The sequence below is a fragment of the Pieris napi genome, chromosome 11, assembly GCF_905475465.1.
Source record: "Pieris napi chromosome 11, ilPieNapi1.2, whole genome shotgun sequence".
Lineage (NCBI taxonomy): Eukaryota > Metazoa > Arthropoda > Insecta > Lepidoptera > Pieridae > Pieris > Pieris napi.
The window spans coordinates 10601435-10614982 of NC_062244.1; the positions used below are offsets into that span (position 1 = coordinate 10601435).

General features: G+C 33.2%; 1 protein-coding gene across 2 annotated transcripts in view; it reads left to right on the forward strand.

Annotated features, from left to right (window-relative positions):
• The window catches only part of LOC125053575, a 113739-nt gene extending 101599 nt beyond the window's left edge, over positions 1–12140 (forward strand). For both annotated transcript variants that reach the window (XM_047654979.1, XM_047654980.1), the window contains exons 8-9: positions 9171–9358; positions 9959–12140. In XM_047654979.1, the coding sequence (XP_047510935.1) occupies positions 9171–9358; positions 9959–10172 (402 nt within the window). In that variant the 3' untranslated portion in view covers positions 10173–12140. The remainder of the gene's footprint in view (positions 1–9170; positions 9359–9958) is intronic.
• The last annotated feature ends 1408 nt before the right edge of the window (positions 12141–13548 follow it).

The window sequence follows — 13548 nt, forward strand, 5'->3', positions numbered from 1 at the left end:
ATCTCAAAGGTGAAATAAAACTACTTCAATGAATATAAACTAAATTTTGACCCTTCACACATTTAATGATTTCAATATTTTAAAGTAGTTTTTGAGCAGTGTTGGCCTAGTGGCTTCAGCGTGCGACTCTCCTCCCTGAGGTTGTAGGTTCGAGCGCCGGCTGTGCACCACTGAAGTTTCATTCTTCGTGCGCATTTAACACTCGCTCGAACGGTGAAGGAAAACATCGTGAGGAAACCGGCTTGCCTTAGACCCAAAAAGTCGATGGCGTGTGTCAGGTAGAGGAGGATCACCTACTTACCTATTACATTGACAAATGATCATGAAACAGATACAGAAATTTGAGGCCCAGACCTAAAAAGGTTGTAGCACCACTGATTTTTTAAATTTATTCCTCTTTTTATAGAATAGGGCCCAAACAAGCCTGCGGGGAGGAGGTTTTGTTTGTTGTAAAAGGCAACTCATGAACACCCTTTTGTTCGTGGGTTCGTTGCCGGCCTTTTAACCGCTTTTTTTAATACTAAAATATCAATTCAAACCTTTCCTCCTTATAATGTTAGTGAAAGTAAGTATAGATTCACAAAATTCGACGTTTATATCTGCCAAAGAAGTTGTAATTGAATATGTAGCACTTGCAGTAAACCAAAGATAATTAAATTAGTTATAAACGAACATATACTACTGCTTTATCATACCTAAATATGTTTAAAACTGCCTTAGATTATTCCAATTACCATTTTTAAATATGTCGCGGAGAATGTAATTATGCATCGCAGTTAGCGTTAAGTGGAAAATGCATTTAGCGAACTGTATCATGCTTTGTCGTCGTAAATTAAATTCACATGCACGCTTTTCTTATAACCTTTATAAGGAAATGTTACATTTAATTTAATATTTTTAACACTGAGGAATAATTTATCTATACGAAACTTAGCTGCGTTTAAAGTATCTTAGTAATTTCTAAAGTATTATTTCGTTGAATCGAAACTATAAAAACAAATGAGTTAGTGTTTTAAATGTTTGATGCTCGAAGATACATAAATTGAGATTAAGTCTTAAAATTACTTTTATATTGAAATTCTTACTATATATCTATATTTCAAGTGGTTCACATGGAAAAAATTAAAAAATAGTTCGAAAAAACTAGCTTACGACGTTCATACAACATATTACGTCATACGGTAATTTGTAGATAGACATCAGGCTGTTAGTGGATTATAACATAATGTTCTGTCGACTGGGCCTCGCCTAACACGTTTCAAGGTTTGTCGGCTTATGCCTGTTCTAGGTTCAAAATAACTATATGAGGCTTGAAATATAAACTACAACTATGAAATCTTTAGCCGAAGCACACAAACTAATAACTAGAGAAAATGAAATTCACTTCTTGGTTCGTTGAGTGTTTAAAGGAAGTACGTGATTAGGCATTTGTTTCAAATGCAAACCAAAATCTGTCTCGCCCGCGTTCGAAACTACATGTCGTCTTATTCTCGTAATAAAGGTTAGTTATTAGTACACTCACATCTGTATGAATAAAAAGCTTACGTTTGAACTGAAAATACATCTTACAATCACTTGGGATAGTAATAAAATTTTCACGTTAACAAATCCCTTTTCCATCCCATTTTAATAATACAATTTAAATAGAGAAAAAAAATTTCGTACTATTCTATAATTTAAATAGCGTGATGTATAATCTCACAATGAAATAAATAAAACAGCTATAATATTAACTAGTTCATGTTTTGTTACAATGTTTTTTTGTATTTCGCTGGCAATTGACAGGTGACTAAGAGAAGGGAGTGTTCTTTAGGTAGCCTATGTGGAACCTAGGTCCATAAGTTTGAGGACGCTTCAAGATTCAAATCATTTATGTAATAATAATAAACCCTATACACTAACAATGGTTAGGTATAGCAGATGCAGTATTAGTTCAATAAAGAGCTATTGTAAGATATTGTTTCGAGCTAGTGGATCGGATAGTAACGCTGAACATCTCTTCAAGGGTTTATTTTAAATAAAAAAACGAATTTATAGGAATGTAATTGTAACTGTCAACCTTGCAAGTTCGCTCTAGAATGTTCCATGAACAGATAACTAGGATTGCTCTGAAACAGCCTAAAAAAAAGTTTCAGCCTTTTGAAGGCGACGGTCACTTTATATAAATTTCAATTTTCTAATATGTTATAGAGCCTCTCTGGAAACGGTCATAAATCAATCTCAATTTGCTGAAAACTTCTCTTTGTTGTAGAAAAATCAAAAAATTTCAAAATAAAATATAAAATAAAATATGTTTATTATGGAATATAAATAAGATACAGGTATCACTTATTCCACGTCATTAAATTTGATACGGTAGACATCCCTACTCATCGGCAAAGAAGACAGGGTGTAGGCCGAGAAAAAGCCGGCGTAAAATACTCTCGGTACTCTTTAAAATATAAGTATCTTCTTGATAAATATAAATCGTCTTTATAACAAAATATTCTTAATAACACTTTGCTTCTACTGGGTACTATATTAAATTCCTCATAACTTCAACCATAATAAAGAACAAAAATCCCGGCTTAGGATAGCTTAATCAAGTTACTTGCAAGTCACTGAATGACGTGGAACGGAAATAAAAAACTAGAATGGAAATGAGTTTGGGCTTTCCAAAATCACGGAACCCCGATGAATCGCATTATACAATGGGATTACATCATATTCAGAGAAAATGTAAAGGGATATCAAAGGTTTAGATTATGAGTAGTGCATGTATGTATTTGAACAATTAGTAGTTGTTCTGCAAAGGAGAAAATTGTGAGGAACTCGCTATGTCAGAACTAAAAAATTATGCCGTACAAAACGCTACTAAACTGATCATGGAAAACAGATAGCGGTACACAAATTTAGTCAAGTCTTGGATTTATAAACTTTGGGATGTTTTTTGTAGGAGAACAAATTAATTATACAAAAATGTATCTTTTATGGAAATCATTTAAAAAATACTTTTATAAAAAAGGATTAAAATTTCAAACTGTTGAAATCTTAAAACAATTAAAATTTGATCTTCATAATTGCTTGGGGGAAAAGAGTTGCGGGTAGGCACGGAAAGAACTAATATCGTGCCACGTTTGTTTGCGTTTTAAAAAATATAAATACCAATCCTATCTCATTTAAAAGTACAAAAAAGTGAAGCAGAAGTGCGTAATCAAGCAGTGGAAGTGTTAACTCACTAATTATATCATAAATCCACGAAATTTTAACACATGTACAACGCTTCGTCAGTTGCTTTTAAAGAAGTTTTACACAATAAAGAAGATTAAGAATTAAAACGAAATATATGTGTATGTACTGGGATTGCTGTATGTGTAACCAATGAACTATCAAGAAACGTGTAGAAAATCAATGTGATGAAATAATTTTATTATTCGTGAACAAAGTGCACGCAGTAAACAACTGTGAGTCAGCTTTAACTTAGCGCGACTTACGAAGTCATATGAACATTAATTTCAATCGATATTTCTAACGACGCGTGGCTCGGAGAGACACGTAGTGGTTACATGCACTCCGAAGTCGGGGTTCCAATCCGTCTTAGTCCTAAATTTATATTTTTTTATTTTTTTTATTTTTTCATTGTTTTTATACAATATTCCTTAATAAAATTATAATAAAAGTTGGAACTGAAGAATACAAAACAAAATGGAAATTGATATGAAGGAATTTTTGAGTAAGATTAAAGAGGAAATGGCAACACAAACCAAAGACATTACAATAGCAGTAACCAAAAATATCACTGAAATGCTTGAAGAAAAATTGCAGATATTGATAGATGAAAACAGCTTGCTGAAAACTCAAGTAGATAAGTTAGAAAACAAAGTTAAACATCTAGAAGAATACGAAAAACGGAATAACCTTATAGTATATGGACTAAAAGAAGACCAAACCCAAAACTCTACAGTAGAAACCATCGTATCCACCCTACGTAAAATAGTTACAATAGAAAGTAACGAAATTAACAACGCTTTTAGAATCGGAAAAGAACAACGGCAACGTGATAAACCCAGGCCTATTCTTGTCTCATTTGTTACATGCTGGAAAAGAAATGAGATAATTAAGAATAAGAAAAATCTACCTCCTTTTATATATATCGAAGAGGACTTTACAAAAGAAACTTTAGAAAAAAGAAAACAACTTTTGCCGAAATTAAAAGAAGAAAGAAGAAATGGGAGGATTGCATTTCTTAGGGGAGATAATCTCATAGTAAAGGACTTCGGCGGTGGAAAAAGGAAAAGAAATAATTCTGAGTCGCCTCCTAAACAACTAAGCATATCTCCAGCGCCAACTGCAAAGAAGAAAAATAACCAAAATTTACTCAACTTTATAAGGAGAGAAAACGTACAAACCAATTCAGAACGACCAAAAAACTAACAACTGAAACCATTATCAATAACAACAAAAAAATAAAAAACTACCTCACTCCCCCAACTAATCTTCCAAGCCGGCCGGTCACCGAGGAAGATCACGACCAAAACCCTCCAGAGAAAATAAAAACAAACAGTACAAAAAACAGTCATCATAATACCCTATACATAATAACATACAATGTTAAAACTTTGTCGACATACTCACGATTATTGGAATTAACAGAGTGTTTGAAAAATATAAAGTTTGATATTATTGGTCTATCAGAAACTAGAAAACTTGGAAACAAGATTGAAGAACACGACGAGTTTATTTTATACTACATTGGAGAAACGCCAGGATTGTATGGAGTAGGATTTATTGTCAAAAAACATCTAAAACGATACATCATAAGCTTCACAGGACTATCAGAAAGAGTAGCGTTGCTAAGGATGAATATCAATAACTTAAAATTAAGTATCATTCAAGTTTACGCTCCAACGGAGGCGTCGACCGACGAGGAGTCGGAATTTTTCTACAGTACTGTCGACAAAGCTATACAACTCTCAGATAACAATATCATAGTCATGGGAGATTTTAACGCCAAAATAGGACAAACCAATCCTAATGAAGCCGCTACTGGCAACCACGGCTACGGAGATAGAAACTGTAGAGGAGATAGACTCATTGATTTTGCGCACGAGAATAATCTGTCTATCATGAACACCTTCTTCAAAAAAAATAGTAAACAAAGATGGACTTGGAGATCTCCTAATGGCAAAACAAAAAACGAAATAGACTATATCTTGACAACTTTACACAAAAACATATCCAACATACAGTCTTTAAACATCACTTACCCCTCGGATCACAGACCTATGAGAGCGACACTTAACATTCTTCCCATAACAAAAAGTCGGTGTATGTTCGGCCAATGCTCCAGATCCAAATTAAAAAACGAAGAAGAAATACAAGCCTACAAACAAACGCTGAATAGTTGCATAACAAACTTACTTAAGAACTGGAGAGACGAGGACACCGTTCAAAATCACTACGATAATATTATAAACGCAATAGACACCAGCCTAAAAAAAGCCTACGAGGTTTCACCCAATACAAATCAAGGGAAAAACCAGATACTATCAGCACGCACAAAGGCCTTAATTTATAGAAGACAAGAATTACAAAAGACAAAACCAAAATCAAGAGCCATGAAAAACGAACTAAAAGCACTCTACAAACTCATTAGTAAATGTATCTACTTAGACTACAAGGCGCACCGCACAAGAACCTTCGAAAAACTCCTTAATATTTCAAACAGCGTCAAGAAGGCATACAGAGAACTGAGAACACATAAACTATGGATTGAAGAGTTGAAAGATAAAACAAAAAATACCCAAAATAGATCAGATATACTGAAAATAGCAACAACATTCTATAAGAAACTATACAGCACACCGAGCCAATATGGATATAAATTACCAGACACAAATAGAGGAGAGACGAGAGCAAGCATAGAAGATTCTGAAGTGATTAAAGGGATTAAAACACTAAAAACGGAGAAAAGCCCAGGCCCCGACGGTATCGCCAACGAAATCATAACAACTGGATGCGAGTTCCTAGCAAAACCACTAACTCTACTGTTTAACCAGATACTGAACAGCTCAAATACACCTCGGCAATGGTCAGAGTCTAATATTATATTGCTTTATAAAAAAGGAGACCCTAGTAGCATAAATAACTACAGACCGATAAGCCTACTACCTTCACTATATAAACTGTTCTCCTCAATAATCGAGAAAAAGATAAAAGAAAGCACAGAAAAATACCAACCTATAGAACAGGCCGGCTTTAGAAGAAATTTTTCAACAGTGGATCACATACATTCGCTAGAGATGTTGATAGAAAAATACCAAGAGTTCAAAAGACCACTCTATATTGCCTTTATCGATTACCAAAAAGCGTTTGACTCTCTGTTCCATTCATCAATTTGGGATACGCTACTCTCTCAAGAAGTACCACTAGACTACATAAAAGTCATAAAAAATATCTATGATAACAGTACTAGCAGAGTCAAGCTAGAGACTACAGGACCACCCATACAAATAAGCAGAGGTGTACGGCAGGGAGACCCACTCTCGCCAACTATCTTCATAGCGGTGCTACAGGCCATCATTGGTAAACTAGTTTGGGAAAAAGTTGGGATAAATATAAAAGGACGTTACTTGAGTCATTTAAGATTTGCTGACGATATAGTCCTGCTCTCAGAAAATACAAACCAACTACAAGGAATGATTAACGCTCTACACGAAGAAAGTCGTAAAGTGGGCTTGGAAATCAACCTAACAAAAACTAACGTCATGACGAACCATACTGAAAGACCAATATACCTGGAAAACTCACCCCTAACATATGTAAACGCCTACATTTACCTGGGAAAGCAAATTTCATTTAGCCAAAAAAATAACGAACAAGAAGTAGAGAGAAGAGTCAACATCACATGTAAAAAGTTCTGGAGCTTCAAAGAAATACTCAAAAGTAAAATGACTATACGAATGAAAACGAAAGTTATGAACACCTGCCTACTGCCCTCATTAACATACGCCTGCCAAACTTGGAAATTTACTAGAAAAGTAAAAAATAAAATTATATCCAGCCAAAGGAGTATGGAGAGGAGCATTCTGAAAATTAGGAAAATCCAAAAGATCCGCCACACTCATATAAGACAGAAAACTCAAGCCATTGACGCCCTCAATTACTCACAAAAGCTCAAATGGCGATGGGCGGGTCACGTAGCGAGGCTAAGCGATAATAGATGGACAAGAGAGACAACACAATGGACAGGCCCACTAGGACAAAGAAAGAGAGGAAGACCAAATGCACGCTGGGTAGACGACATCACAAAAGTGGCAGGCACTCATTGGTTACGAGCGGCAGAGAACAGAGAATACTGGTCTTCTCTGGAGGAGGCCTTTACCTTTCGAGAGGGTTCTTGCTAAAAAAACATTAAATTAAATATTGTTATGAAACTGTAATACTTTTAGTAAGCAAGAAATAAAAGGCTTTTTATTTTTATTTTTATTTTATTTTATTTTATTAATTGCTTGGGGAGAGACTGCCATTATTTTAACTTTCTCAAATTTATTAAATCTCTGTCTCCAAACAGATACTTACAAAATCTACGAACGTTAAAGAAATATGTTCAGTATTTGGTTGTGTCTTTAAAGTTAGAACCCCATTGTTACAAAAATGTTTATGAAACATTTTTTACTTGTCCGTTACAGCTTGTTACACCTTATCTTTTGCACGACACGTAATAACTATTACACGCACATTACCTTAACCTTGATACATTATTTAACGTAACATTCTTACAGAATACAAAATTCTTCAGACAGGTTCATAGGACCTATTAAGCCTGTACCTACGATATATCATGTTTTTTATTTATTTATAAATAGCCGCGTCAACTAGGCCACACATCAAAAAACAGGATAGAAAAAGTAATTAATATTGCAACCAACGTGTTTCCTCGATAATAGGTGCGGACGGCGTGCAATATACCAACTTCACAGCCATTGCGGATATCCGATTCGACCGGAGTATCGTGAGATTGGGCGCAGGACCAATAGCTATATGACACATAAGAGTAGTCAACGAGCTTCCTATCTTAAGTCCGTTTTTAGCAGGAAAAACGCATTTCTAATGAGGTTTTTAGTTCCATTAAAGCCCGAGACCTATGCTGTAGCAGAATCCTACGCGACCGCTCTTCTTTGTAGGTACAAAGTTTTCGATAGTTATGTTTAGTATATGAATATGTACTGGTCATAACGTTGTTGCATGGAAAATTGTCACAGTGATTATTTGAAACAAATCGTTTAATATTCGAGATTTTGATTACAGTCAATAGTAATATTTAATCGGATTAGCTAACACATTAGGACTGGAGATAATTTTATTATTTTAATTGCTGAGAAGTATTAAATTTTGTCTTTTAAAAGCTATGTTGCTAAGCAAGACTTTATTGACTTATAACATAAAAGTCTTGCGTCAATGAAATATATGTATTTTGTAACAACATTCTTATAATAGAATGTTTCAGTATTTTTAAAATTTTATCACGTAGCCCTTTGTTCAAATAAATCAATATAAACTTAGTATTTAATTTGCTATGCGCTTCAAACAAGTCTAGAAATATGTCAACAGTTTGACCTACTTTCATGTACATCAGAGTAACATCTTCAGTGGTATTTTAAGTATCTTGTTTACATAAAGTTATGGCATACGCAACAAATAATAACTTAAGGTTTCATACACCATTTAGTATGATCTAGTTTCTCTTCTTGACAATCTTTTCCATTAAGTTATCTATTCTGTTAGGCGCGCGGATGTTTTCGCCAAAAAAGAGTCTACATGATCATACAAAATGTGTTATATATTTTTTGATAAAGAGAAAGAAGATATTATTTTATCTACTACTATCTATTATTATTATTCCGGTATGAATTAATGTAAACATACTAACACTTAGATTTAAGATATTAAACTGTAATTTACTAACATTGGTATGGAACCTTGTTTTCTGAATTAAACAATTAAATTAAATTAAAAATTAAAAAATTTGTTCATGATCTAGGTAGACTACGGATAACGGGTTTACGAACTCGAATACGGAAATAAAGTTAACATAAGTTTGGAAATCGTGGATTAATAATTCAAGACCCCAGACAGAACCTGCAATTAACAAAATCAATACGGGCTGTATTAATATATATTCTTTACAGCATATGCGCTGGTCACACACTCACACACAGAGTCTCGAGTGCGAAGAACGGTTACTCTCTCGGTGTAATCGGCCTCGGGTCAACTCCGCCATCTTTGTTTCTGCGGAGCCTACCGGCTTTGGCGCTTTTGATCCTGGCGAGTTTTTGCGGCGACACGGGTCGCAATCTAAGTTGTGCCGAAAAGCAAGGTAATGAAATATTCATATGACCCTTTGAAAATGAAAAACTTTGCGTAAACTTGTGCGGTTTTTACCTTGTTCTTAGTTTTAATTTTTTATAAGGGTTAATATAATATATATGTACGAGTCGATTAAAATCATTTTGTATATGTGTGAACCTGGAATAGCGAGATACATCAACATGTTTGTTTGAGGTTCGAACCCTTGCGCAAAAAATATTAAATCAGAAATAAACCTAACTCGTTGTACGAGATCTGCAACGAGTTAAGTTTATTTCTGATTTAATATTATGTAATATCTACTGTCAGATATATATCAATACGTTGAACAGTTATTAAATTAATACTTCAAAATTGGGAGTTGCAAAGTAAGAAATAACAACAACGATTATTATTTTATTTTCTATTAAGGAACAGAAGTAATCCCCTATAAATTAAACATGAAAAACGACCAACAATCAAATTTAGTATTACATATTCGTTACATATATAATTTATCTACGCCGAAGTTATTTTAATTGGTAAATTGTTTTTTATTGTATCATTAAAGTAATAGGAGTTCGAATAACCTATAATCATTTTGTCTTTAAATTATATGTTATTATTTCAGATCTGCCGACAATATACCACTAACAAGTATGACTGACTCATCAGAGCGGCTATGTGCAATGAAAGCGCCTAGAGAAGAAACGATTAGTGAAGAAGGAAAATCCGATGACAGTAGTAGTGTTGAAACTGTCAGGCATTTCGGCCTGCCAATCCTTTCTGTTTCCGGACCGTCACCCCCTGATGAAGACTACGATCAGATAGATGAGTATCTGTAGCATTTCCACACTAGTTTCCAGCTGAAGTATGTGCTGGAAAAGATGCGGCCCGCTTGGCCCAGCCCTGGACAAAGTCCGATTCCTTTTGAATAGGAACTTTAATGTGGTCAGAACTTTTTATTTCCTGGTGGTTTCTAATGTGTGTCTTGTGGAGGGACCATTTTTGTGCTTGCTTTCTTATACACTATCTATAGCGTTAGTTTTTAAGATATAATAATCAAATTTACGACACTTTAATAGTTTAAGTATTGCACAATAACTTCAATATCGTAAGACTATACCTATTTATCATGTCATGATATTTTATTGCGGTATGGTCTATTTGTGTATAGACTTTTGTACCAATTTAGAATAACTAGATTAGTTTAATTATCTAGATAATTGAGATAATTCGTCTCTCGTCTTTAAGACTAATGTAAAATATCTTCTTTTTCTAGAATAAGTTTGATGATTTGAAGGTTGAACTTTGGTCCAAAATACTGTATTATCGGCACATAACGTGTACTAGGTAGGATTCTGAGGAAATATAAATATCAAACTCAATCTTGCCTAAACAGAATTGTCAAGTCAATTAAAACCTTGTAGATAATTTTCGAAGGGACTATGGCACTATTAGGTATAAAAGTAGAGATAGTTTTAAATTTTTGATGAAGTATACATTAGCTTTCCTATTGTATTAATCAATCTCAGGGTCATTAAACATCAATAATATTGCTTTTGTATTACATATACTACATATTTCAAAAATGTTTCTTTATCGGATATTAACTCAAATTTATTACATTATTTACAATACAAATTATATAAACTCTGATTTATATGCGTAAAAAATTTGGTTTAACCTTTTTTTGTTCTTTGTACGTAATTTTTATATATAAGTTCGAATAGAGGACCTTCTTTCTTTATTTACATTGAATTTAATCGACAGATACAATATCCCATGTTGGCTAAAGTATACTTCAGATTTCAATGAACGACACTGGTGTATAGGGACCAGATGAATTGGCTAGGAATGGTAAGCGTTTGAAAATGGAACGATTTTTACCTATTATAGTAACCACTTTTGAATTTAAGACTTGTAATTCCCTCCACTATTTTTAGATATATCGCGAATTTCGTGCTGCACCTTACTCCAAAATAAACTTCCTTTTAAAATAGTATTTTAAACTTACTTTATGCATCCATTCTTCTCGATATATAGATTTATGATTTGAGATTTGAGTGTGTAACGTTTGGATAATGTACTTGTGTGTGTATAGACTGTTGATATGACAAATAGCTTATTTAAGAATTAGTAGTTACTCCTAAGAGTCTTGTATTTAGATGGTTAATATTTGGCGTACTTTATTATGTTTAGTAGACCTATATGGCCTCATAAATTAGTTCCGAATGTGTAACCAGTTTCAGTGAGTTTACAAAATCATATTATTACATTTGACAAAATTAATAATTTTACAGTGATAATAAGAGGCATTATTATTCACCAATTTCTTGTATTATATTGTATAATATACATTATAATGGTCTAAATCTATTTCTAACTACAGAACTGGTACATAAATTATAATATGATTTTCAATTGTGTTATTATGAGAGGTTTTCAGATAACTATTTTGTTGTCAGTAGAATGGATAGTCTTTGAAGAGACTTTTGAATTATATAACAATTCTATGTATACACTCTATTTTCATTGACTAAGAATTTTTAAATAATTGTCGATGTAGGTAGTAGATTTATCGTGCCAATCATAACGTTACTCAATTTTGTGTTTATATAAACATTAGATTCCTTTGAGTGTATGTTTGGCTATTAAGTACATCTTAGATTATGTGTGTAGCTTTTCCAATATAGATTTCGTTTATCGTAATGTAATTGGTGTACATATCTTACGCTCATAGATAATGTAATATATCTAATTATTTACATACTATTTACTATCACAATAAAATAAAGTACCCATCGAAATTATATTTTGGTTTTATTACTTTTTTTAAATCCTTTGAAGTTCCAATATAAACTATTATTTGGTATATGATATACCACGATATACTGGTATAAATAAGTAAGGTTGCCTATCTTAAGTGGGAAGAATTACCCTACCCTACCCACTACCTTGATTTACTATTTATTCCACGCATCTATGAAGTACGATTATTTAGCTCTCTCGACTCGCTTATGGTAGCTTCATCCATGCATTTCTAAAAAGAATAAAAATATCGATTTAAAAGATACAACATTACATAGAAATAGGTAGGTTATTAGTTGGGTAATTTTCGTATCAAATTATTCGTTCAAGATTTGAATAAAGAATTACAAACCTAAATCAATACCGGAAAATGAAAATATGAACACAACATGAACGAAGTTTCCATTAAAGCATTGTTAATCATTCAAGTTTGGCCTTTTAGCGTATTTGTTCAGGCTTTTGTATGTATGGAGTGTTATTTCGAAATAAAGCAAGCAACAAATGAATCGTGCGATCGCAATCAAGCAACTTAAAAACAGTAATCTCTCAACTGGAACTTGATTATTTTATAATTACATCGCATTAAAATTTGCGTTAAAATATGTAACGATTTTTCTAAGTTTGGTCAAAAATGGGTCTCCATTACAAAGGTCTACCTTTGAAGAGTAGGTTAAGCTCTTGCAGCCTTCGTGATACTAGTCGTATTGAACATTTCACCTTCCTGTCAAAGTATATGAAATAGTGCATTTCTGTCAGCGGTAAACTATTCTTATTTCCTAGTAAGTGCAAGCCGATGGAGATACGCATCAGCCTACAAGTATGTTCTACAGATCATAAACAAATACAAAGCTTTGTTTCACACTATTAGTATACAGCTTATTATCATTTATGTATGTATTAGAAACCTACTAAATGAATTTCTTGCTGGCTTGCTTGCTTGGCTAGCATAATAAGTTTTGATTAACAGGAATACCGGCACTAAAATAAAGTTACTTTCGAAATTTCATCATATAATGTCTTTGTATAAAGATTATCATTGACAGTCCTACGTCACACTATAAATTTAAAAAAATTTGTGGTCAAATTGTACGTTTTGCGATTGAAACCGGGACTCGAATTTCGGTAATAAGCACGCCGTATATGTTTTATTACTCAGTTAATAGTTTATCGATATTGATTCGGCAGCCTTGAGTTGGAATGGTTTTCATTAATACGCTATTAAAGACGATGGTGAAACTTGAATTAACTTTATTGTGTAAATAGTATCTTGTATTTCTCTATATTCGAAAATTTACGTAACTGTAAGGATATGTTACTGGGCTAAGACGAAATGTTGGCGAAGAGTTAAGAAGAAGTCTTCCTATTTTAACCAATAATTTTTCACAATATTAAACTAGGGATGCATCCAAT